The following is a 25,204-nucleotide window of genomic DNA, read 5'->3' on the forward strand; positions in this document are numbered from 1 at the left end:
TTTTACAGCATGAAATGTCTGAATGACTGCTCATCCAACACTGGTGATTCCATACTTTTTGCCAGGGGTTGTAACTTCGCTTTTCACATTTTTGGCAGCTTGGACGCATAATATTTGGAAAAGGATTTAATTTTACTGATTAATTTATAGCTGCTGTTTCTTGTGTGTGTGTACAGTAAGGCACTGTGTTCTTCATCCTCCCAGGCATCGTCAGCTTCCATCTGGATCCATGAAGATCCTTGAGACTAGAGTTTCAGACAGTGGACTTTATGTTTGTGTTGCCTCAAATATTGCTGGTAATGTGACGCTGTCCATCGAGCTGAGTGTTTTAGGTAAGATGAAAAGAGACTAGAGTATTCCACATTTATTTATAGAGACAGAATGAAAATGTATTTGCTCTTTTTCTAAGAACTTTTACATACAATATGTGTAAATGTCTTAAATTACACCAAGTATCTTTTTAAGATGAATTTAATCAGCTTTTTTAAAAACATTTTTGGACTCAACTGTTTTTATGTATTTCTTATATAATTATCAGAAATAATCCTAACTGATCAAAATGTTTAATCTGATTTATAGTCAGAAAATGAACACAATTGTCACATGTCATTATTTTATGCAGTTTGTTGTGTTAGCAGTTAGTTTGAACAGAAGTGGAGGCATAAGTTGCCTGATGTTATTAGCCACAAAGAGAGAGGGAAACAAGCAGTGGTATGCACAGCTAACTAAAAAGCTCTAATCATAAACATTGTCTCCGTTAATGCTGAAGGATTGTACCAGCAAGGAATTTAGCAGAAGCTAATGCTAAAGTGCTAACTTCAACCATGCTGATGTTCATGTGTCAGTAACTACATAGATGACCAAACCTTCAATAGAGATGTTGGCCTTTAGTCAACTGAAAGTTTACAAAACAACAAAGTAAATTAGCACTTTAGAGTTTATCCTCAAACATTAGTTCAGGTGAAGGTTAGTGCTCTAAAGGTTTTCAGAGTTAACCAAAATGCTGAAAAAAAATAGCTTGGTTGCTTTGATTGCTGAATGAAGAGACAAAGCTGAAAATAAGAACAATCAATGTCCAAAGAAAAACTTTCAACTACAACACTGATGTTTACCACTTTAAAAAGATGTCAAGAAAGTCTGGATGTTTGAAAGAACATTTAATAAAATGGGAGACAGCTAAATATATTAATGTCCTGTCTTTACTTAATGGGCTGTAAAATGGTTTAAACTGAGCTTCTGAACAACTTGCAGTATCAACTATCTACTTTATGTCCATCAAAGTGGCCCAGTCAATACCCACAGTAATTTTAGCACTGCAATGAGTGATGTTTCTGATCAATAAATCAAATGTAGTTTGAAATAAGGCAGCCAGAGGTTTTGTAAATCTTTTCCTCTGTTCTCTCGCCTACAGTTCCTCCTAAAATCCAGCCAGGTCCAAGATTGATAAAGGTTCAGGTTGGTCATCAAGTAGAGCTGTCTTGTGTGGTGGTAGGATTCCCAGAGCCGACGGTCAGCTGGACCAAAGACAATAGAAACTTCCCTGTGTCACATGGTGGCACTCTAACACTGAGGGATGTAAAGCTTGATGATGAAGGAATCTACACATGCACAGCCACCAGCACTGCAGGCCGGGACCAGGCTCAGGTTAAGGTTCAAGTCCAAGGTGGGGTTCTCTATATTATTTCACTTTACTTGGTACACCTTGCTTGCCTGGACCACATTTTGTTTTTGGAACTACATGTATCTGCAGTTTGTGAAATACTCTGACCAGTTTCTTTGGCACCAACAACCATGTGAATTAAAAAAAAAATCCCTTTTGTTTCCTGTTTTGATGCTTGATGTGAACTTAAACGTAATCATCTTTACATATATGGATGCCAGAATGCTTTGAGGTGCTGGCATGTGATTGGCTGATTGTTTGTGTTTACAAGCAGTTTGACTGGTGTAGAATGGTGGCTACCTGTGATGAAACAGAGCAAAAATATTACAGGAGTGGCCAACAGTTACTTAGCAAATGAAAGGAAAACATTTACCAAAAACTATATTTTCACCTATGTGAATTATACTGATTATTTTAATTGATTTTTTTTAAATATTGTTTTTTAAATAGAAAAAGTAAAATAGAATACAACAAATAAGCTAAACAACAATAAATAAATAAATAAATAAATAAATTTGATGTTAAATGTCTGCGTCTTAATAAAATGCTTATTTTATTCCTGTCAGCCCCCCCTGTTGTTGAGGTGCCAGACCCTCCTTTCAACAGTCCTCTGCAGGAGAGAGTTTTGAACCAGCGCATCGCTTTCCCCTGCCTTGCAAAAGGTGCTGCACCATTCCCTCTCACATTTATGTATTGCTGAAACAATTACTGATATTTCCAACATGTATTATTGGTCTAAAAGCAACTGCTGCAGAGAATAAATAGCTGTTTTGTTTTTTTTTGTTTTAATGAATGAGTGATTCTTTGCTTCTGTTTCAGGTCTACCGAAGCCAGTGATCCGTTGGTTGCGTAATGGGGTTGAACTGACAGGCAATGAGCCCGGTGTGTCCATCCTGGATGATGGTACTCTGCTGATTTTAGCCGCTCTCTCACCTCTGGATGATGGAGAGTACGTCTGTACTGCAGCTAACGATGCAGGATCCACCGAGAAAAAGTACCAGCTCAGAGTCAATGGTGATTTAGCTGTTCATTGAGTTAAGAGACATTGAGTTCAGACAGTAGCAGACCATCCTGAACAGCAATATATTCCTATGAATATTTATAGCATATTAAAAATATATCGCACATCTACAGTACCACCAGATTTTCGTGATGGGGACGCACCAGGCAATGTATCAGTAGTCCTAAATGAGCCAGTCAGTTTGGTGTGTGATGTCACGGGAAGTCCAAAACCTATCATCACCTGGTTTAAGGATGGCACTCCTGTAAGTGTCTGCACTGCTTACACCATTTTTTATTTTATTTCTCTTTTCTACCTGCCACTATTCTACAGAGACCAGATTGCAGAGAAGGGTTGTTGACTCACTAACGTTTTCTGCACTCACGCATAAATTCAAGCAACGCGTTTCCGATTTTTTTCTTGCAAAAAGTTTGAAATCTGTGAATTATTTTCTTTCAGTTTCGTAATTGGAAAAACATTGAATTGTTTAACACTTTTTGGTGATCTCACATAAAATCCTAACTGCTGATGTTTGTGGTTGGAATGTGAAAAAGATGTGTTAACATTAATGAGTTTGAATGATATTGCAAAGCACAGTAAAACTACCTTTCAGAAAGGATTAAATCACATTGTGCATAGCTGATGATAGGTTACAATAATAGCTTTGTTTTCTCATTTGATCTTAAATGCAGTCATTAAGGCAGTACATGCTCAAATCACACCCAAGAAAACAGATTTTAAACATGTACCTATTAGGTGTATGCCTGTTTATTGTAATTACCGGCTTCAAAAACTATCGTCACGGTAAACTATTGCAAGACTGGCTACTTCCTGATGTTTTGGCTGCTGCTGTATTTGTTTTCTGCCAGGCAGTGAGAGGAAAATCCAAGCTTTTTCTTTGAGCTCTGATTTATTTGGAATGTAAATCAAGTCAATCTGCTTTCCACAGTGTTTTCCACTTTCGCACATTAATGCTGCTTTTCAAATCTGCTTGCTATTAACAGAATGCGCTCCAGTAACTGCCAGACAGCATTTCCTGAGCTCTCTGTCACTGTGTTGCATTTGATTTAATGTATTAATGCTAATTTACAGGTTGTTGGCGGTAACAGCATCCAGATTCTTGGAAAATCTCTGAAACTGCTGAAGGCAGAAACGGCTGATGCAGGCAGCTACAGCTGTAAAGCCATTAACATTGCAGGCAGCAGAGAAAAAGAGTTTGTTTTAGATGTACTTGGTAAGTAAAGTCAAGGAGAAGTCCTCATGACGCATGTTTGTACATCTAGATAGATTTCACGTGTCTGGATCTATTCTACTACTATTGCTACATGGGGTCTGCCGTAGCCTGACATTAATTAATACATTGCCAATTGAATGTACAGCTAGTTTACAGTTAATGCTGTTTTTTTTTGCAACTTTTTTTATGAGTCAAAGTATATTCAAGAGGAAGCATTTAGTATTTAAACATTTATTTTCAATATCAGCCATATATGAAGTACTTTGCAGAGTTTAAACTTCTATAAAACATACCATAAGATGAAGTGAAGACATGTTAAAGAATTGATTGCAAACGGAGACCCTGTGTGAGCTCTAGGGTAAAATGGTCAGACTTAATTTTATGCATTTATAGTAAAGTTTCTGTAAAATTCATCTAATAAAGTTGATTCTTTCTCTCAGTCCCACCAACAATTGTAGGATCTGGCTCTCCTATGGATGTTTCAGCAATTCTCAAACAAGAGCTCACGCTTGAATGCATAGTGCACGGTTCACCTTTTCCCACAATCCAGTGGTACAAAGACAGAAAGTAAGTGCATTCTGATTTTTACATATACCGTATACTTATCTAATCAGAGGTTAACATGCACTTATTATAAGCATGAACTTTATATTTATTTTGGGGCTTTGAATGATTTGTTGTTTCAGTTTTCTGGGTGAAATGGTGATATGACGCATTTTAAAAAGCAAACAGTTGGGTGCACAACTGCATTTTCTCTAACCCACAAAGTCAAAATACACACAACCTCACATATACTTACAATCCCACTATTGTTTGGTGTAATGTCCCTCAGAAAGTGGAGGAAAAAAATGCATTCTTTTTACAGCTATTGAAAAGCCTTCCTGCATAGTTTTGGCTGAATATCCGAGGGCTGATGATGAGAACATTCCAGAAGAATTATGTCACTCTGCTTTCTCCATATCAAAGCTTGTTTTGACCGGATAAACAAGTGGAGCCCACCTTCCTTATTTCTATACCACTTTATGTAGCATATCAGAACCGTCGGCACCAAAATTTTTTCTCTTAATTCTGCAAACATCACAGCAACGTGGTTGCATTGGAATGTTGGTCTCATTTAGTGGCAATGGTGGTGCATTGCACAAAGTGATGGGAATAATGCAGGAAGGCGAGAGGACCAAAACTCTTAAGCTTCACCAAATCAACAGCTATATATTTAAAACTTTAGCACAATTAGGAAAATAATTGCAAACACACATCAAAGCTGGGTTTAGAAATAGAGAAAATCGGCGGCTAACTTTAAACATCTGGAACGGGCCTGGGCTCAGCCCCTGCGGAAAGCTTAGACTTCTCTAAAATCCACAGTAGAGTCACATATGTGCACCAAACTCCTGATTTAAAAAAATCTTTCATGTTTTATGTTGTATGATCATACTGTTGTTGAAAAAGAACATTTAAAATGTATCGATAAATGCCCAAAATTAACATGAGGCTCGTGCCTATGTAAACCTCTGACTGGGAGGGTAACTGTACATTAAAATTAAACTTTATCTCTGTCTTCTTGTTTCTGTTTCTCTCTAGGTCGGTGTTTCTTGGTGATCCCAATCTGGAAGTCATCAACAGGGGTCAGGTGTTGAGGATAAAAAATACTCGACTTGGAGACCAGGGTCGCTACCAGTGTGGTGTCATAAACACAGCTGGAAAACAGTCCAAAGACTTCAACCTTAGTGTTTATGGTGTGTGTTTCCGTCTGTAGTGATAAAGCCAAATTATTCTACTGTGATTGATTAATTTTTTTTTATCCTGTTGTCACAGTGCCTCCTGCCATCATAGGAGGCAACTTAACAACGAATGTGACAGCACTGCTGCACACAATGGTAACACTGGGGTGTGAAGTACGTGGAGTACCGCATCCCACCATCACCTGGTACCGCAGAGGAGAAGCCATCATGTCCAGCCGACAGGCTCAGTATCTAGAGAGAGGTGTCCGACTGAAGATCCCGCGAGTTCAGGCGTCTGACGCTGATCAGTACACCTGCAGGGTTAACAATGTGGCCGGAAGTGCAGAGAAGAGCTTTGAGCTGGATGTGTACAGTAAGAGTTTTCTTTTTTTTTTCAGTTTTAATTTTCATTTAAATAGATCTTGATTATATCTTTAACCTGTCTGTTTAAATGAAGAAAAATTGTGCATAATAAACACTTACATGGAAACAAAAACATAAAGATGTGAAACATTAAAAATGACTTGTTTTAGTGGTGCAACCTGGTAAAAAGATTGTATATTTAATAAGAGGCTGTGTTTTTTATTAATGAATTCATGAAAATTAATATTGCTTGGTACAAAATAGGAGTGAATTGATCCAGAGCTTAAGTTTTTAGGTTAGTTAGCATTTTAGAGTGTTTACTACGAAATAAAATAATAAAAATAATTTAAATAATTAAAAATAATTTAAATAATTAGTTTGACGTCATGCCCCACCCTGATTTGCATGATTTTTACTTGTGGAAGCATTCACTGTTAATATAAATGCGATATTTCTTAAGCAAGAAAATTGTAGCATCTTATCCTCTTCTATTTCATATATTCCCCACAGTGCCTCCCACCATTACTGGAGGGGAAGATGGGCCCACGGAGAGAAAAGTGGTCCTCAGTAAACATCTGACCCTGGAGTGTGAGGCAGCAGGTCACCCACCGCCCTCCCTCACCTGGCTGAAAGATGGAGTCCCTGTGCATCATGGAGACGGAGTTCGTCTTCTAGAGCAAGGGAGGAAATTAGAAATCCTCTCAGCCTCCATCTCAGACTCTGGACGCTACATCTGTGTGGCTACAAGCATCGCTGGAGAGAAGGAGGTCAAATATGATGTCAAAGTATTGGGTAAAGAGACACGAAGACTGGTGTTATTTTGGCATAACCACATACTGTACTAAATATCTATATATATTATTCATTTCATTACAATCATCATGCCTAATCTATTCTACTTGTACATATTTTAGAACTTTATCTTTATTACTTTAAATAAAGATAAAGTTAGAAATTATAATTACAACATCAACACAAACACTTAAACAGGGAGGAGGGCTTAAGTGAGTTGTCTTTACAGATGTTTTTTCTTTTTCTTTTTTCGGCTAAAAATATTTAGAAAGTTCTGCTACAGTCCTATGTAGAGCAATAGACTCAGTATCAGCTAAACATGATGGTTGTGCAGAAAGTAATCACTTCATGTCTTTAAACTAGCAGTCTGAAAAGCAAATCTTCCTAAGTTGTTTTAACATTTATTCAAAAAACATCCCTACTGCTATCTCAAATTGTAATCTTTAGAATGCAGTAACATCATTAAATTTAGTCAAAATTATAGTTTTACTACTAAAATTAATGGTATTAATGCATACACTTTTTACAAAGAGCAAAGTATCCAAAAGAATTACTCATGTACTTAAAGTATATAAGTTTAGGATTTTAAGATGCTTAAATTATCACAGGAATGAAAATGATGATTGTCTATAGGAAACAGGCCGTTCTACCTTTATGTCACCTGTTCCTTCTTAGTTTTGGATTGATCTGTCTAACATTTTTTAAGCCTTTGTGAGAATTTCACATCAGTGGATATCTAGTGAGGAAACAACTAGAATTGTCTGAATTCAGCTTTGGTTGTTAGGAGTCTTCCTGTATGAGAAACCTGAAACAGCCGCACCACGTTGTGGTGACAGCTGGAACAAAAACATTCTGCCGTTGTCGGCAGGATTTGAACCTGCGCGGGGAGACCCCAATGGATTTCTAGTCCATCGCCTTAACCACTCGGCCACGACAACCCATGTGTAGCAAATGCCAGTGGCGTTGCTTTTTGTTCTGTTTGAACAATGTGTTCATGTCATGGGAAACAGACAGCTGCTTCTTCACTGGGGTTTTCTCTGTCTGACTTGCCCTACAGATTGAAATGTTATTTTGAGATTTGACTGTTTTTCTGTGTTTGCCCTAGTTCCTCCTGTCATTGATGGAGCTGACGCAGTGACAGACAGCTCAGTAATAATCAACACTCCTTTGGAGCTGGAGTGTCAAGCCACTGGGACGCCTGCACCTGCTATCACGTAAGGCTTCAGTCCAACACACCGTCAAAAATAAACAAGCAGGCATAGCCAGGCAACATGCCAACTATTTTTTTCCAGGTGGTACAAAGATGGGAAACGAATCAGATCTGGAGACGGATTGCGGATTGCAGCAAGCGGTCGACGGCTCATCATTTCTCGCGCTCAGATCTTTGACACAGCCAATTTTCGCTGTCTGGCCATTAATGAGGCTGGAGACCACGAGAGGAACTTCAATGTGACAGTCCAAGGTACAGAATAAAGAAAAGATACTTCGAGTAAAAACGAAATCTCAGTGATTATGCAAAAATAACTTGTTTTAATATTAAAATGCAAGCTGCTGGAAAGCTTCTTCTTTGGGTAAATATCTGCTTGTTTGCTCCACATATTGTTGTGAAATAAAAAAAACTGTAATTTTTAAAAAATAAAATAATCTATTCTGTTCAATTCTGCAGTCCCACCATCTATCCGTACGACGGGGCCTGCTGATCGCTCAGTGATTCTTCACAAACCGATCAGCTTGGAGTGCATCTCCAGTGGCACTCCTCCACCCAGTCTCACCTGGCTTAAAGATGGCCGACCTGTGGACACAACAAAAGACCACCTCAAGGTTGGTGTCTGGCTTTTATTTAGTTTAAAAAAAATATCTGTTGTCAGTTTGCATCTAGTCAAGCCTGAAATTATTCAAACCACTGACATATTGATGTTTAAAGGATTTTTTAAAATTTTAGTTCACATTTTGAAGTGACTCAGCCATTTTGATCATATTCTGATATTCCTTTGTATTCGTCTTGAAAAGCAATGCTGAATCTATGAGGAATGTCAGAAAATCCCTGCATTTAAGTGTCATAATCCAAAACCAAAGTGACATGACTTTTTCCTTTGTGATTTGCTCAATCTGAAGGGTAACACAGGGTAAAATTTTCCTACAGTTTCCACCGAAGATATGCTTTAAGTTATTAAAACTCTGAGAAAATATTTGCATTTGTGCCAACTGTGTTCTGTTCTTGAGTAAGAATCCTGAGTGTGCAAAAAGAATAAACATTTCATGCCTGTGCTCCTACATAAAGGGTAACGACCATGCTTAACTCTGTTGACCCTTTGCCTGTTTAACTGCCACAGCTGCACTCAGCAGGAAGAACACTAAATATCACAGAAGCCAGACTGGAGGATTCTGGGAGATACACCTGTCTGGCCACAAATGCAGCTGGAGAAGCCCAACAGCATGTTCGACTGAGTGTCCATGGTAATTTACAGACACACCGCCCTCTTCTGTCGTTTATTTCCTGGGATCTGCTGAACATCTTTATTTCATCATCTTTATTTTAACTACACAGAGCTGCCATCGTTCTTGCATAAAATGTTTTATATCTCTCTCTCAGAGCCTCCCAGCATCCTCCTTTCTGCAGACGTCGTCAACCAGACTGTTCTCTCAGGCTTCCCCACTGAGCTGGAGTGCAAAGCTACAGGAAGTCCATTACCTGGTGAGACTGTTGCAGACGTTCTCCACCGTCCTGCTGTGATCACTCTCAGCCTGGAGTTCTCAGCAGCTCTCTTTGTTTTTGTAAAAACAGGGCAATTTTGACTGTGTAGCACATTTTCAGCAACAAGGCATTTCAAATGCTTTCAATGATTAGACAGAAATTATAACAAGCAAAAAATATATATTTCAGTGAGCGATGCAGTGCACTTCTTTGATCCATGTTCTAGGTTTGCTTCTCTCACTTCTAGTTGTTTTAAACTTTTATAAGTATTTCTCTGGCTGTCAATGTGGCAGATGTACCCATTTTATGCAGGCAGAAAATTTGTATTTTGAAGTGTAACTAAAAGAAAAGAGGCTCTGCCTCAAGCTTTATTTATAAATTGAATAAATTAAATTAATAATTTAATTCATTTTGTTAATATTTATTACCTTATTAAAAATTAAGGATTTAATTAAAGTGGCAGAAATCCTGATTAAGTGAAAAATTTCTTCAGCTGTATTAATTTTAATGATAAGTGTGGCAGCTGGATTTTGCCATTAATAATTATTTATGAAGTTTGATTTTACTTTCAGTTTGACTTTACCACTGCAATAAAAATGAGTTCAGAAGTGAAAACCTGCACAGGTTAAAATGATTCTGCAAAATTTTACATATGTTTTACCATGACTCTATCCTTGCATGTCTTCTAGATTGAATGACTTGATAACTCTCATCACTTTATTAAAGTTCAGTAAGATAGTATGTGGAGCTACACTTACGTGACTAAATGAGTTGTAAGCCTATCGTTGCAATTTATTTTTCTATTTTCTCTTTTTTTATATAATTCATGACTGCTCTCTGCTTTATTTTTATGCATCAGCTGTAACATGGTACAAAGATGGCCGACCTCTTACTGGTGCAGCTGCCGTCCCGATCCGGAAGCGCGGGCAGGTGCTGGAGATTGAACAAGCCCAGCTATCTGATGCTGGAATATACAAATGTGTGGCTGTTAACCTAGCAGGAGCAGCAGAGAAAGTCTACAGTCTGCAAGTGTTTGGTTGGTGCTTCGCTTTCGTTATAATCCTCTCACTTTATCAACGGTCATATCCAACCATTCGTGCAATCTTTTTCCTTACAGTCCCTCCAGAAATCTCCAGTAGAGGTGGAACGGTTACAGCTGTGGTGAATGAAGCTGTAAAACTTGCATGTGAGGCCTCTGGGGTTCCTGTTCCCAGTCTGACATGGTTGAAAGATGGAAGCCCTGTGTCAAGTGTATCACATGGCATACAGGTACAAATCAAAAGCTTAGCTGGCTAGTTTTCATCTATGAGTAGTGAGATTTGTTGTACCTTTTTGGTGTTGTATTCACAGCATCGATGTTATGAATACAGTCACGTTATCAGAAGCTTCCTTCTCTGGGACTCTGTTAACTGAGCTTAAATTCCTGAGCTCAACTCTGGCTCTGTTTTTTCTCAGTTGCCATCTGCAGGCAGAGTCCTGTCTCTGCACAGTGCCCAGGTCAGTGATACTGGTAGATACACCTGTGTGGCAGTTAATGCAGGAGGGGAGCAACAAAAGGAGTACGATCTGAGGGTGTATGGTGAGAAAGCATTACCTGCTCATTTTTCTAAAGAAAGCTGTATTTTGTGTTTACTTGTGTTGCAGCGATTTGAAGTTATGAAACATACAAGTTTGACAAACATGCAAAAATATCAGAAATGAGGAATGGAGCAAACACATTTGTACATCACTGCAGAAACAAGACAACAGGCTTTTCTCCTCAGGACGTAACTCAAAACATGGCACCAGTTAACAAAACAAATCTGCCTTTGTTTCAGACAAAATATTCTGACTCATGCTAACTCGAGAACACACATCACCAGAGGCATATCATTGGCACCCCTGGTAAAGGTTTGTTTCAACACCTGGTTATCATGGAAACTTAGGCACCCCAAGATGCTGCCATTATTTTAAACCGTTATTTTAAACTGATTATTTATTGCTCTGATTGTAGTTTAAAAATGTTTAAGTGTTAAGAAATCCTTGACTTTGTTTCCTAGTGTTTGTATGTGACATATCACCAGTTTCCATTTCTCCAACTTCAACAGGATACAAGGACCGATTAGTAAATCAAAACTTCAGTGATCCTCAAATGACTATAAGAAAATAGCTTCCCTCTTAAACCTGTACATGTCTACAGTCAAAGTTATAAGAGTTTAAACTTCATGAGGGGATTTATCTTACCACCACGCATAGTTAGCAGAATTCAGAGGAGATCGAAAAACACCCAAAGTCTCAATGATAACCAGTATTTTGAACACATCTTTACCAAGGGTACCAATAATTCACCGCTGGTAATGTGTGTTTTTGCATCAGCTTTACTGTTCTGCTGAATATCAATAAGGATTTGTCCTCAGAAACAGAGGCAGATTTGTTGCGTTAATTGGTACCATCTTTTGAGTGACTTCCTGTGTCCTGAGGAGAAAAGACTGTTGTGTTGTTTCTCAGTGACCTGCTTTCTGCGTAGAAACAAAGCATCCTGCAAAGGATATTTATCCCAAGTTATTTACCAGACAGAGCCAGATTTACAAAGAGAGGAGCATTCTTTTCTTTAATCCTGATGGAGAGATAATTAAGTCTTGTTTTAGACTCTTTTTATAAGATGAAGACTTACCTTATGTTCCCCATCCGGCATTTAATATTTTCCAAAAACTGGGTAGCATTAGACTCACATATTTGTGCATTCATATTTGAGGTATTCTCTGCAATACTTTTTATTTCCTGAGTCACTGTGTTTTGTTTTTTAGTAGTCAAGCCAGTTCAATGGATATTAGGTTTCAGAATTGTCTTTAGTTCTGCAAACAAATCTTGAACTTGATTCACATTGTTTTGCACTCCAAGAAGGAGAAAAAATGATCAACGTATTAGAGCAATCAAATACAGAGAGAACATTTTGCCTGGCATGGAAACATTTTTCAGTGATATCTACTCATGTCTTACCCAGTTCCACCAAACATCAAGGGTGAGGAAGTGAATGCAACAGTGATGCTCGGTGGTCCAGTAGAGCTGCACTGCCACAGCGACGCAGTGCCTCCACCAACTCTCTTATGGCGAAAAGATGGCCGCCCTATTTTCAGGAAACCTGGTCTAATTGTCTCTGCAGATGGTAGTTTACTCAAGGTAGAGTCTGTTAGAGATTCTGTACGAGTACATCTTGTACAGAACAAAAGACTTTTATGTATTTTGTTGGGATGTTATGTGATAGACCAACACAACGTTTAACAAAAGTGTGATGTGGAATGAACATGATGAATGGTGTTCAAAATTTACAACAATCTTACAAAAGAAGAGTCTGCATCTGTGGTTAGATAGAAAGTCATTTTATTGGAGTTCTCCATCCAATTGGATTGAGTTTGAGCTAAATTGCTCAAGAAGAACAGGATAAAATTTCAGTCCCTTCATGTGAGGTACGCCAGAAGAACTTAACTTGTCATTGTGGGAAAATGTGGTTCACAGACTATAGACACAAATCCACACCAAGCTTTTGAGGGGATGTTTTGATTGAAATTTTGAAAACAATGCATATTTTTTTTCTACTTACTGTACTTTGTCTTGATCTATCACATAAATTCTGGAAGTTTAATCTTTGATTTTTCCAAACTCCCTGATATGTCTCTGAATGTAATTTTTAGGTTGATAATGCTCAGCTGCAGGACTCAGGAAGGTACACTTGTGAAGCCACCAATGTTGCTGGAAAAACTGAGAAAAACTATAACTTGATTGTTTGGGGTAAGTTTAACTTTGTGCTCATTCTTCTAACAGGAAAAATGCTAAAAATGGCTAATTTTTATGAACAAATCTGATTTAATGTCTTTAAATTATGAAATGCTATGTGTAAACTGACCATAGTCCAGGTGTTTGCAGTTACCAGTTTAATTTGATTTGAGTGCCTCCTTAAGGTGTCCTGTTGTCATTGCAGTTGCTCCCAGTATCCGTGGCTCTGAGGAGGCATCTCCTATGACTGTGATCGAAGGAAGTTTTATCACTCTGTTGTGTGAGTCCAGTGGTATACCACCTCCCAGCCTTACATGGATGAAGGATGGTAAGTCTATCTATGCCAGCTAGCATAAGTCAACACACCAGTGTATGAGGCCGTGGTATGTGGAGGTACATTTAAGCGCTATAACTGATCTTTACTATCTGCATATTTTAGGTTATACCCTAAACCCAGACCAGCGACTGAAGGTTTTGTCTGGAGGGCGCCAGCTGCAGATCTCCAGTGCTGAGAAAACAGACACAGGCTCTTACAGCTGCACAGCCTCCAGTGCTGCTGGCACCACCTCAAAGGAGTACAGCCTCCAAGTTTATGGTGCATACTCCAGCAACGTCAAATCCTGCATTGATCTGTTCTATAAGTTGCTCATATGTGTTTTGTTGTACATTGTCATCAACTGAAATCCCAAAATTCAGATTCACAAAGAATGAGAATACTCCATAATAAGCCTGTCACAATAATTAATCACAGGATTAATTAAAATGAGCCCGATATTTTCCATTATGATGATAATGTTCTTTCAAAGGCAATATTTATTTATTGTTTTTGGTTGTTGTGTCTCAGTACTTGAGCTTCTTTTGCATGAAATGTTGCATCATTTAATTCAGAAAAAGTGTGGCATATGCATTTCAAAGTAATGTGAAATCAGCAGTTTCTCTCACATTGTCAACTATCTTGTCCTGTTGCAGTTCGTCCTTCAATCGGACGTAGTGAAGACGACTCTAACGATGTGACAGTGACAAAAGGAGGCGGTGCGACGTTACTTTGCGCTGCAGAGGGCGTCCCACAGCCCACAGTCACTTGGCTTAAGGACGGGCGGCCCATAGAGGACCAGCATGGTGCACAGGTCCTAAACGAGGGCAGAGTGTTACAGATTAAAGACGCCAAGGTGTCAGACACGGGACGCTACACCTGCATTGCTGTTAATGTGGCAGGACAGGCAGACATTAAGCATGACGTCAGTGTGCATGGTACGATTCTGGCATAATTTTTTTGTTTGTTTTGATTTTTACATTGACATGTTCAGTTTTCAGTTTGATTAAATAATTACCTTGTTGATCATTTTCCACCATTTTCTCATCATGTTCAGTCCCACCTGTTATAACCGGTCAGGTGCAGTTTCCAGAAAACGTCAGTGTTGTGGTGAAGAACCCAGCTTCTCTGAACTGTGAGGCTTCTGGTATCCCTCTGCCTTCCATCTCCTGGCTGAAGGATGGAAGGCCAGTCAAGGCAACTAGCTTGGTGCGCATCGTCTCCGGTGAGTTTGAGTTTTACTGTGCATGGGTTTCTCTCATCTTAATATCAAAGTAGCTCTACAGTTGTTTGTATTTCTTCAGCCATTCCTAATTTCTCCATCCTTTTTGTCATTAAAAGTCCTGTTGACCAGACCATTCCTTTTGTCTGTCTGTTTTGTTTGGTCCAGTTCCTTAAAGCAAAAGACATTGGAGATTCACACTGTTACAGTTAACAGAAAGTATGAGCTGTAGATGGTAATAAAGTCATATGGCTGAAAAATAGTGTTGAAAATCAAAAACTTCAGAAAATTCCTTCCAATATTTTTGGAGAAATGTCAAAAGTGTTCTTACTCTACACCATACAGCATACGATTCGGAGGACTAAAAGCATAATTGTAATAATTTGGAAATTGGTTTCTGTAGATCATTTCAGATAGATTGATGACTTGGAAACAGGTTTCGGCAGTTTCTCACTAAACAAAGTTAGAATTATATAACATAATACAAGCAAGTTAAAAATATAACTCTTAATTTGTGAGGGAGCAAGTTATTTCAGTAACTTGCTAGATAATTTGCTTATTTTTGCAGCAGTTTCTCATGACCTTGTGTCAGGCTTGAATCTCATTAAATTGGAATTTAAATGTTTTAACATCTGAGGCCAAATTCTCAGTGTTAACTGGTTATTATCTCCAGAGCACAAGAATGCACTTCAGACAGAATCAATTTTATGTGCAGGTATTCCTGCATGGTGTCTGTTTATGGTGGCAAAGAGTCAGATTTTAATACGATCTGTTTAACCTGTAGGGGGGCGTAGTCTCCGTCTGTTGCACACCGCAGTGGAGGATGCTGGGAGGTACACTTGCGTTGTCGCCAACAGCGCTGGAGAAGAGAGGAAGAACTTTGACCTTGACATTCTAGGTGAAGAAAGTGAATTTCTTGAGGATTTTCAGATGAAAGTCGCATTACAACCATAACCTATTTGCATTATAATAATTATTTAGTTTAATTTCAAGCAAAATTATGAACACGTTGGATGTTTCATTGGCAGTTCCTCCAAGTATTGTGAAGGAGGGAACGGTCGTGGATACTAAAGTAAAAGAATCCCAAAATGTCACTCTAACCTGTGAAGCATCAGGTAAATTACACATTCTTTGTAATGTAAGCCACATTTAAAAAAAAAAAAAAAAGATTCTTAACTTTACAGCTGTGCAATTGTTTAAATTTATTGCCAGGTAACCCTCCACCAGAGATTAAATGGCTGAAGGACGGGCAGCTGTTGGTGCCTGACAGACGACAGCAGATCGCGTCATATGGCCGTTTCCTCCAGATCTTTGAAGCCCATGTTGCAGACACTGGAAGATACAGTTGTGTGGCATCAAACAGCGCAGGAGAACGCAGACGGCATTTCAACCTCAATGTTCTGGGTATGAAGGCACTTTATCTTAATTCATGTCTGAAACATTTATCCTGCTGAGCTAAGTACATTTTGATGAACACATGCATATAGAAGCAGACACGTCGGTTGGCACCTCTGGTCAAAACATGTAAAAATGATTTATGTCAAACTTTTTCTATGCTGATCTGTATTTCTAGTGTTGCTGTTATTGCAATTCCCCAACTTTCTGTTTCTTTGGGGAATATAAATATGATGCTCCACTCAGTTGTAAACAGTTTCTCACAAAGTTTAAAAACTTCCTGGATCTTGGATAATAGGTTCACTAGTTATCATCCGTTTTATGACAAAAAGTTTATTTCTACCTGAATTTGGAGTAAATAATCTGAAACTTGACCAGACTTGATCCTCAAAAACTTAACCTGGACTCTTTTTTATTAAATCTGATTCACATTCAGTTTATATTCCAAATAAACAGTGTGATTTGTGATTTATTTTTCTTTTTTAACAAATATGCCTTATATTGCCCCATTATTATTATTGCCCCATTAATTAAAGGGGCAATATTATGTATTTTTCAGTCACATAGTTTCATAGCACATTCGAGTCACTGTGTTAACTTTAGTTGTTAGCCAACAATGTTTTTGATGAGGGAATAAGTTTATAACATGATTTAAAGTAAAAAAAAAGTAAATAATATGTAATAGTAACCTTTTAATACTATAAATGTTATGATAACATTAGTTAGTGGTTTAATCATTCATAACTTCTTGAATACCAGTAATTATTCCACAAGTGATTGTCTTAAAAACTGTTTTGGTCTCTGAATAAATGTTTTCAAAATTGAATCTTTTGCATTAGGAGATTAATTTAAAACTTTTCACACATCTTTACCAGCGGTGCCAACAAATGTACTCCTTTTTAATCTCTTCCTAACCTGATTGTCTGCGACTTTGGCCCTGCTTTTTTGTCAGTTTCTCCCACCATTGCTGGTTCGGGTCCTGACATTTCTGCGGAGGAGGTTACAGTGACCCTGAGCAGCCCCACCTCCCTGGTCTGTGAAGTCCAGTCCTACCCTCCTGCTCTGATCACCTGGCTCAAAGACGGCAATCCATTTGAATCGACTCGCAGCGTTCGAGTTCTCCCAGGTTTGAGGTTACAAGTGTGAAAAGCAGAATGCAACTTGACTTTTGATTGATGTGATTTTTGTTTAACATCTCTTTAACAGGCGGACGGACGCTGCAGATTCTTAATGCCAAGAAGGAGGATGCTGGCAGGTACACTTGTGTAGCCACAAATGAGGCGGGAGAAACTCTGAAGCACTATGAGGTCAAAGTTTATGGTGAGTTTCCTGCATAACAACATTGTAATAACATAAATATGATCAATATGTTGATCAATATGTTCTTTTTTCACTGAAGTTCCTCCTCAGATTAATAAGAATGATATCCCCGGGGAAGGACTTGCCCCTAAAGAGGTAAAGATCAAAATTAACAGCACATTGACCCTGGAATGTGTCGCTCAGGCCTTTCCTTCTCCAGCACTGCAGTGGTATAAAGATGGACAGGTAGGAATCCACAATACTACCATTTGCATCTGAAAGACTTTTTTTTCTCTCAAAGCAAAATTCAGTCAAAGAATTTTATCATTTCTTTAGGCCCTGATGGCAGATGACCATGTGTCCATCATAGGCAACGGTCGCATTGTTCAGATCAAACATGCCCAAGTGTCAGACACTGGCCGCTACACCTGCGTCGCCACTAATCTAGCAGGAGAGGACGAGAAGGACTTTGATGTAAATATACAAGGTGAACTGGTTGGACTGGTGCTCGGGTTAATTTTATGGAAATGTACTCCTCCAGGGATAAAATCTGTGTCATCAAAGAAATGAACAAACTGGGGTTTGAATTTATTTTCTTTCTTCTTTTTCATTTATTGCAGTACCTCCACATTTCAATAGGCCTGGTGGAGTCAGGGATACTTCATCAATCCCAGGTTTTGGAGGGGATCCTCGTGATGTCATACTTAACAATCCAGTCTCTCTGTACTGTGAGACAAATGCTGTACCCCCTCCAACCCTCACCTGGTACAAAGACGGGAAGCTCCTTACCTCTAATGATAAAGTTTTGATCCTACCCGGTGAGTCAAGTTAGCAATAATAAAATAAGGAAACAAGAAAGCAAAGCTTACATGTAACAGCCCATGCTGTCTGGTTCTCAGGTGGGAGGGTGTTACAGATTCCCAGGGCGCAGCTTGAAGATTCTGGCAGGTACACCTGTGTGGCCATCAATGAAGCAGGAGAAGACTCCATCCAGTATAACGTCAGAGTGCTGGGTGAGGGTTTATTTTTGGTACAGATCCAGAAGTGACTAATTTTCATGGATTTTGCATAGCTTTCTACAGACTTTTGTGTCATATAATTAATTTGGTGACAAGTCTTATAACTGCGTAAGTCAGATTCCCTTTAAAAACTCTTATAACTACCTAGTTTAATAGTTCAAGCACCAAATACGCCAGATATGCCATAGAAGTTAGCTTTAGAAGCTAACTTCTAAAGTTTTCCACTTTACTTATGGTTGTGCAGCCAATCAGCATCACTAAAAACTCCCAAAGCTCTCTGTTGGAGATATCAACCAAAGAAGAACAGAGTCTCCATTACAACGAATTATGTTAAGGTTTTAGAACACCTTTTTGCAAAGGTTGTATAAGGATTTGTGCACAATCTTTCTACAATTTCAAGCTTTTTTGTGTCTTTACTGCATTAGTACCTCCAAGCATAAGAGGATCAGACAATGATGTGCCTGAAGAAGTCATTGTCCTGGTCAACAAAACTGGCCAACTGGACTGTCACGTGGATGGAACCCCAACGCCCAAGATCACCTGGTTTAAAGATGGTCAGGTGATGAATTCAGGCGGACCACGCAGTATTCTGTCTAATGGACGAGCATTAAAGGTAACGACCAGGAAATGCATAAATATATAAGCAAACACCCTACAGTCGCTTGTTCAGCTACGATTTCATCATGCAATAAAAATTTTAATCCCGGCTTGACAATTTGAGTATTCCAGAAATTTATTCTGCAATGTCACAATTTTTTTTTTTCCAAAAACACACTGCATTAAAAATGATTTCAGACCTGAGAGTCACCATCTTTTTCATGTTTTTATAGTTTTGTTTAAGCACAATAGTTTTTTGTTTAACATTGATACTGTTGCATTAATCTTGATGTTTAAGCAGTTTTTGTCTCCCTCAGGTGTCAAATGCTCAAGTTTCTGAAACAGGACAGTATGTGTGTGTGGCTGAAAATGTAGCTGGAAGTGCAGAGAAACACTTTAACCTGAACGTTCATGGTAAGCTATTAGAGGCTGTTCTGATTTGCCTTTTAGCTTTGTGAATTGGATGTAATTTTAATATGAAGACTATGACTTGACTGAAATTTTTATGCTTTTACAATGACTTGGATTACTGCATGTTTCTTTTCTTTTTTTTTTGCAGTGCCTCCCACAATTGTTGGTGTGAGTCCAGAGAATGTGACGGTGGTGGTGAACAACTTTGTGTCCCTCACCTGTGAAGCTAGCGGCTTCCCTCCTCCCACCCTGAGCTGGCTAAATGACAGGGGACCCATACAGCCTAAAAGTAATGCCCTCATCATGCCAGGTACTGAAATTATTATCAGTCACGAATAAAAGAGAAGTACAGTATTTATGTTCTTGCAACAGAATATGACATAAGGTTCTGAACATGTCTGTGTCCTTTTGTCTCTTCAGGTGGTCGTACTTTACAGATCCTTAAAGCTAAAGTGTCTGATGGTGGAAAGTACAGCTGTGTGGCCATAAATGCAGCAGGACAGGCTCACAAACACATCTATCTCACTGTTTATGGTAAGCCCATCATTTCTTTTCTACAGATTCTTCTCGGTTTTTGGGTTTATTTCATACTGAACAATTTTTAATTTTCCTTGCCTCACCAGTACCTCCAAGTATCCGGGGCAACAGTGGAGACGTGCCTGTGGAGGTTAATGTTCTTGTTGGGAAATCTGTAACTTTGGAGTGCGAGTCCAACGCAGTCCCTCCTCCCATTATCACCTGGTACAGGAATGGCAGAGTGGTGACAGAAACAACAAACATACATATTCTGCCAGGGGGACAAATGCTTCAGATCAAGCGCTCTGAGGTGACACAAATAATGTTGGCTTCTTTATTCTATTAATTATGGAATCATAGTAAATACCTACTACTTAAAAACAGTCTCTTGCAGAAGTATGCACACCCCTTGAAATGTCCCACATTTTGCTACATTGCAGCCTTAAGCTTTGTTGTATTTCATTGGGTCTTATGTGATAAACCAACACAAAGTAGCACATAACTGATGTGGAAGGGAAAGGATACATGGACCTTAAAATGTCTCACAAATAAACATAGGGTTCATACTTTGTAGAATTACCTTTTGCATAATTAGAGGTTTAAGTCCTTTGTGAGTATGGTTTGCACATATAGAGACTTAAATTTCTGTGCAAGGTAGCTCAAGTTAATTCAGATTGAATGGATAATGTTTATGAATAGACATTCTTAAATCTGAAAGTTCAAAGGGCATTAATACTTTTGCAAGACACTGTCTAATGCCTCTTATATGTGCAGGGATCATTTGTATTTGCAAAAATATGCAAAGTTTTTATGCAACAGTTTATTTTCTGCAGGTGTCTGATACAGGCCAGTATGTCTGCATGGCCTCAAATGTTGCTGGCCAAGTGAACAAGAACTTCAACTTGAATATTCATGGTAGAGTATAGATTTCAAAAACAGCTAAAGCAGGTGTTTGAAAGTGCTTTTTCATTCGCGGCACAATAACAAATAGTTCTAACTCTTCAGTTCCTCCCAGTATCGACGGCCCAGCAGAGGAGAATGTTGTGGAAACCATCAGCAACCCAGTTGCTTTCACTTGTGATGCTAATGGAATCCCTCCACCCAGTCTCACGTGGCTGAAAAATGGACACACTATAGGTACTGTGATTATATCCAGACAGTGTACGACTTAAGTCATACGGGTTAATAATCAGTAACACTAAATGGTAAGAAAAACTTATGTAACATGTAAACTTTTTGACTGAAAGTTAGTAAATATAGATAACTGTTGTAATCCTAACAGACCTAAAACAATCAGTCTAATTATGTGCGTAATCACAGTTATGGAAACTTTATATTTCCTTTAGAGAACTCTGAGTCTCTGGAGATGAACATCTTCTCAGGAGGCAGCAAACTACAGATAGCACGGCTGCAGCTTTCTGACAGTGGGACCTTTACATGTGTGGCCTCTAATGTTGAGGGCAAAGCACACAAGAGTTACCACCTCACTATGCAAGGTACATAAACATCATTACTATGAACCTTGGGCTGATTTGAATCCCTTAGTAGAATAGCTTAAAAGAATAAATTAAATAGTTTTTGTTATCACAGCAAATATTTAATATCTGTCAGCTGTTTTGCACTTAACCTAATAATTTCTTCTTAGTCCCACCCAGTATCTCTGGATCAGAAATGCCCAGGGAGATGGGAGTCCTTGTGAATGAGAGCATTGAGCTGGTCTGTGAAGCTCAGGGAATTCCGACTCCGACAATCCAGTGGTTGAAAGATGGAGAAGCCATCAACAGCACAGAACTCAAAGGTCTCAGGTACTTAAATGTACAACCCCCAGGTGTTTGAATAGCCTTGGTAGTATGTCATTAGCCTACCTGTCTGAACTTTTGCACCCTTATGCTGCAGACAGATTACAGTAATTCACAGCATGGCTTACTGCACTTGATGTAGGAAGATGTGTAGCTTTGAGGAAATAAATTTGCTGCTTTGTCCTCCCACAGATTTAACTTTGTGGCAAATAACCTCTTGTCAAACCACTCCTTGAGTGGGACAGGTCATCCAGACCTAAATTACCATAATTATTAAAAACAATCATCAAAATAAGTATTTAGTGTAGTTTTTAGGGGTTTGGGTTTTTCTTTCTTAAAAATAAAAACCTGTTGTGAAATTCTGAATGCTCTGAATTTAACCATAGCATGGGATATATGCAAAATGCAAACTGGAATTTTTTTATTTATTATTTTGCATTGAAGTTATAAGTTTTGCAAATCTTGTCTGGCAACAATACTTAAATGGTAAATGGACTAAACTTATAAAACACTTTTTCCAATCATATGGACCACTCAAAGCACTTTACACTAGAGTCACATTCACCCATTTGCACTCACATTTATACACCGATACCCAGATCGATAGGCAATTTGGGGTTAAGTGCCTTGCCCAAGGGCACATCGACATGTGGCAGGAGGAAGCTGGCATCAAACCTGCACCCTTCCGATCACAAGACGACTACTCTTCCCACAGAGCCACAGTCACTGGTTTCTCTGCTTTTAATGTGTTAAAAATGTAAAACATCTCTGTCTTTTCCTCTAGGGTCAGTCCACATGGTGATACTCTAACCGTGACCCAAGCGGACCCTGCTGTCAGTGGAAAGTACACTTGTGTGGCCTCTAATGCTGCTGGAGAAGAGGACAGAATATTTAATTTACATGTATATGGTGGGTTTAATTCCTTATTGTAAACTTAAAAGTGTATATGTGATCTATTGCTTGACCTCAAATTTGTCTTCTTTCAGTTCCTCCATCCATTCTCGGCAGCAGTGAGGATCAGACCGCTGTTCTGGACAGTTCTGTCAGTATCGAATGCGTTGCTACTGGGTCACCTCGGCCGCAACTGAACTGGTTGAGGAACGGGCTGCCTCTCCCAGTCTCCTCCAACATACGACTTCTCTCTGCCGGACAAGTTCTCCGGTGGGTCAGTGGTCAGGGAACATAAAGAAGGCTTATTAGTTTTCTGGGGATTTTTGCCTAAGATGTTGTCTGAAATATTGTGTTTAATATATTTGTAAAAAGAGCCGTTATCTTAGAATGTGTTTTTGTAAAAGCTGTAATCATTAAATAATAGGTTTCCAATGCCTTGTAAAAGTTCCCACTTGAATTTTTTTCACATTTTGGCACAAGGAACCAGAGAAGCTAGATTTTTGTTTTTTCACAGACTGTCACAACATAGTGACAGCTTTAATAAATATGTAAAAAAAAAACAATTTTTTTAAAATTATGCTTTAAATTACACACAGATGCTATCTATTTAGATACATTTTGAAGGCAGGTGGTTGCCTTTGTCCTTTATGTTCCATTCTGTTGTTCTTTGACAAAAAATAGACATATAATACTCAAAGATTTTCTAATGTATCGAACACAAACAAGTTCAAGGGTTGTGGATGTATTTACTGTTCAAACATTTGAACTACAGTGTAGTCATTTGTAGATATGAAAGTGTTCATGATGGAACATTTTGTCCCTTTGTGTACCAGGATAAACCGAATCCAAGTGTCTGATGGTGGAAGCTATACATGTGTGGCATCTAACAGAGCAGGAGTGGACAACAGACAGTACAACCTACAGGTTCACGGTAAGTGTATTTGTTCATACGTTTAGGTTTCTCAAGGTGAAATGAAGAACCGGCCGGTAATGAGCTTTTAAATTCTCACCGTCAGTTCCTCCTGGTCTGGAAGGAGCAGGAACCACAGAAGATGTGACTGTCATCAGAGGAAATTTGGCATCATTGCTCTGTGTTGCTGATGGGAGTCCAACTCCTACCATTTCCTGGCTCAGAGATGGAGAAACGTTAACGGCTGACCGCAGAATCAGTCTCCTGGGCTTTAACACAACCTTACGGTTCAGCCAGGCCCAAGTTAATGACACAGGACGCTACAGCTGCGTGGCTAATAACAATGCTGGTCAAGCAAGCCGCCATTTTAACCTAAACGTTCTGGGTAAGTGAAAGCAAACTTTATTCTCTACCTTCTATTTTTTCTTTTCAGCTTTTGTTTTAGTTTTATTTTGCTTACTTTTTCAGATCCTCCGCGCATCAGGAGCTCTGATCAACCAGAAGAGGTTTCTGTAGTGGTGAATAATGTCCTGGAGTTACTCTGTGAGGCCACCGGTATCCCAACACCCACTTTGACCTGGCTGAAGGACGAACGCCCACTCCCACAGACAGAAAACCTGCATCTTCTCCATGGGGGAGAGATACTCCGTGTTACCGCAGCACAGGTGGGTCTCCCCAGATTTAAACTGTGAAATCCTACCTCTTTTTGTCACAGCATATGTTGTATTATTGTAAAAATGTTAAAAAATTAACTTTTTCCTCCACAGTTGGAGGACACAGGCAGATACAGCTGCTTAGCAAACAGTCCAGCAGGAGATGATGACAAAGATTTCCTGGTTCGAGTGCATGGTGAGTATTTTACCTGCTGTGTTGCTTTGAACCTTCAAAACAACAAAAAAATCTTTCCAATTTTAAGAAAAAATCCAAACATTGAGAGGATAGTGGTGAATGTGACAGTAGACAGAAACACATGTTTATCCAAAGCATACAGGCAGTATACTAAAAATATGCTTTCTGCATATCATCAGAAAGAAATTATTTTTTTTAAAATAAAAACAAAATATTGATTCCTCAGTAATATTTCATAATTACCGATCAGAACTACATTGACCACAGTTCTGGACGGCGCTGCCAGTATCAATCAATCAATCAATCAATCAATCAATCAATCAAATTGTATTTGTATAGCACATTTCAGCAGCAAGGCATTTCAAAGTGCTTCACATAATTAAAATAAAAACAGCATGTGACATTGAAAAAAAAGTGAGAAAGACATTTTGAAAAAGATTAAAAAAGATAAAAACATTAAAACCCCTTTTAGAACTTCAGTTAAATGTTGTTTAACTGGGACTCAAATCCTCTGGGACTTTAGTCAAAAACACCGTTTGACAAGGACTCCAACCTCTAGGTTTTTAGTTGAAACGCCGTCAACTGGGACTCTAAACCCCGTAGGACTTTAGTTAAACGTCATTTAACAAGGATTCTCACACCCCTAGATATAGATTCGTTGACCTGGGACATTTTCCGGGGCGGCTTTACATAGACAGTGTGAAAGAGAAATAAAAAGAAGTTAATAACTAGATGAAAAGTAAAGATAAAAACATTAAAAACATCAAA

The 25,204-nt window shown here is 38.7% G+C and overlaps 1 protein-coding gene and 1 non-coding gene across 4 annotated transcripts in view; one reads left to right on the forward strand and one right to left on the reverse strand.

Moving 5' to 3' along the window:
- hmcn1 (hemicentin 1) overlaps positions 1-25,204 on the forward strand; it is a 92,189-nt gene that overhangs the window by 42,777 nt on the left and 24,208 nt on the right. For all 3 annotated transcript variants that reach the window (XM_015016978.1, XM_015016980.1, XM_015016979.1), the window contains exons 23-70: positions 205-332; positions 1,412-1,663; positions 2,227-2,322; positions 2,480-2,674; positions 2,795-2,925; positions 3,753-3,894; positions 4,335-4,461; positions 5,473-5,627; positions 5,707-5,985; positions 6,486-6,767; positions 7,873-7,981; positions 8,060-8,229; positions 8,434-8,588; positions 9,101-9,224; positions 9,361-9,462; positions 10,322-10,498; positions 10,580-10,731; positions 10,918-11,041; positions 12,446-12,621; positions 13,134-13,230; positions 13,421-13,543; positions 13,655-13,810; positions 14,185-14,466; positions 14,586-14,753; positions 15,535-15,648; positions 15,779-15,865; positions 15,963-16,154; positions 17,098-17,271; positions 17,352-17,465; positions 17,545-17,690; positions 17,781-17,931; positions 18,065-18,262; positions 18,344-18,457; positions 18,889-19,076; positions 19,378-19,474; positions 19,620-19,781; positions 19,892-20,005; positions 20,095-20,297; positions 20,821-20,902; positions 20,993-21,124; positions 21,334-21,483; positions 21,633-21,792; positions 22,571-22,695; positions 22,773-22,947; positions 23,511-23,608; positions 23,694-23,972; positions 24,056-24,252; positions 24,355-24,436. In XM_015016978.1, the coding sequence (XP_014872464.1) occupies positions 205-332; positions 1,412-1,663; positions 2,227-2,322; positions 2,480-2,674; positions 2,795-2,925; positions 3,753-3,894; positions 4,335-4,461; positions 5,473-5,627; positions 5,707-5,985; positions 6,486-6,767; positions 7,873-7,981; positions 8,060-8,229; positions 8,434-8,588; positions 9,101-9,224; positions 9,361-9,462; positions 10,322-10,498; positions 10,580-10,731; positions 10,918-11,041; positions 12,446-12,621; positions 13,134-13,230; positions 13,421-13,543; positions 13,655-13,810; positions 14,185-14,466; positions 14,586-14,753; positions 15,535-15,648; positions 15,779-15,865; positions 15,963-16,154; positions 17,098-17,271; positions 17,352-17,465; positions 17,545-17,690; positions 17,781-17,931; positions 18,065-18,262; positions 18,344-18,457; positions 18,889-19,076; positions 19,378-19,474; positions 19,620-19,781; positions 19,892-20,005; positions 20,095-20,297; positions 20,821-20,902; positions 20,993-21,124; positions 21,334-21,483; positions 21,633-21,792; positions 22,571-22,695; positions 22,773-22,947; positions 23,511-23,608; positions 23,694-23,972; positions 24,056-24,252; positions 24,355-24,436 (7,436 nt within the window). The remainder of the gene's footprint in view (positions 1-204; positions 333-1,411; positions 1,664-2,226; positions 2,323-2,479; positions 2,675-2,794; positions 2,926-3,752; positions 3,895-4,334; positions 4,462-5,472; positions 5,628-5,706; positions 5,986-6,485; positions 6,768-7,872; positions 7,982-8,059; positions 8,230-8,433; positions 8,589-9,100; positions 9,225-9,360; positions 9,463-10,321; positions 10,499-10,579; positions 10,732-10,917; positions 11,042-12,445; positions 12,622-13,133; positions 13,231-13,420; positions 13,544-13,654; positions 13,811-14,184; positions 14,467-14,585; positions 14,754-15,534; positions 15,649-15,778; positions 15,866-15,962; positions 16,155-17,097; positions 17,272-17,351; positions 17,466-17,544; positions 17,691-17,780; positions 17,932-18,064; positions 18,263-18,343; positions 18,458-18,888; positions 19,077-19,377; positions 19,475-19,619; positions 19,782-19,891; positions 20,006-20,094; positions 20,298-20,820; positions 20,903-20,992; positions 21,125-21,333; positions 21,484-21,632; positions 21,793-22,570; positions 22,696-22,772; positions 22,948-23,510; positions 23,609-23,693; positions 23,973-24,055; positions 24,253-24,354; positions 24,437-25,204) is intronic.
- Positions 7,624-7,705, reverse strand: trnas-aga (transfer RNA serine (anticodon AGA)). Its single transcript has one exon. It is a non-coding gene; the product is annotated as a tRNA-Ser (tRNA).

Source organism: Poecilia latipinna, unplaced genomic scaffold (genome assembly GCF_001443285.1).
Source record: "Poecilia latipinna isolate Pla-1442-1.1 unplaced genomic scaffold, P_latipinna-1.0 Scaffold2087, whole genome shotgun sequence".
NCBI lineage: Eukaryota > Metazoa > Chordata > Actinopteri > Cyprinodontiformes > Poeciliidae > Poecilia > Poecilia latipinna.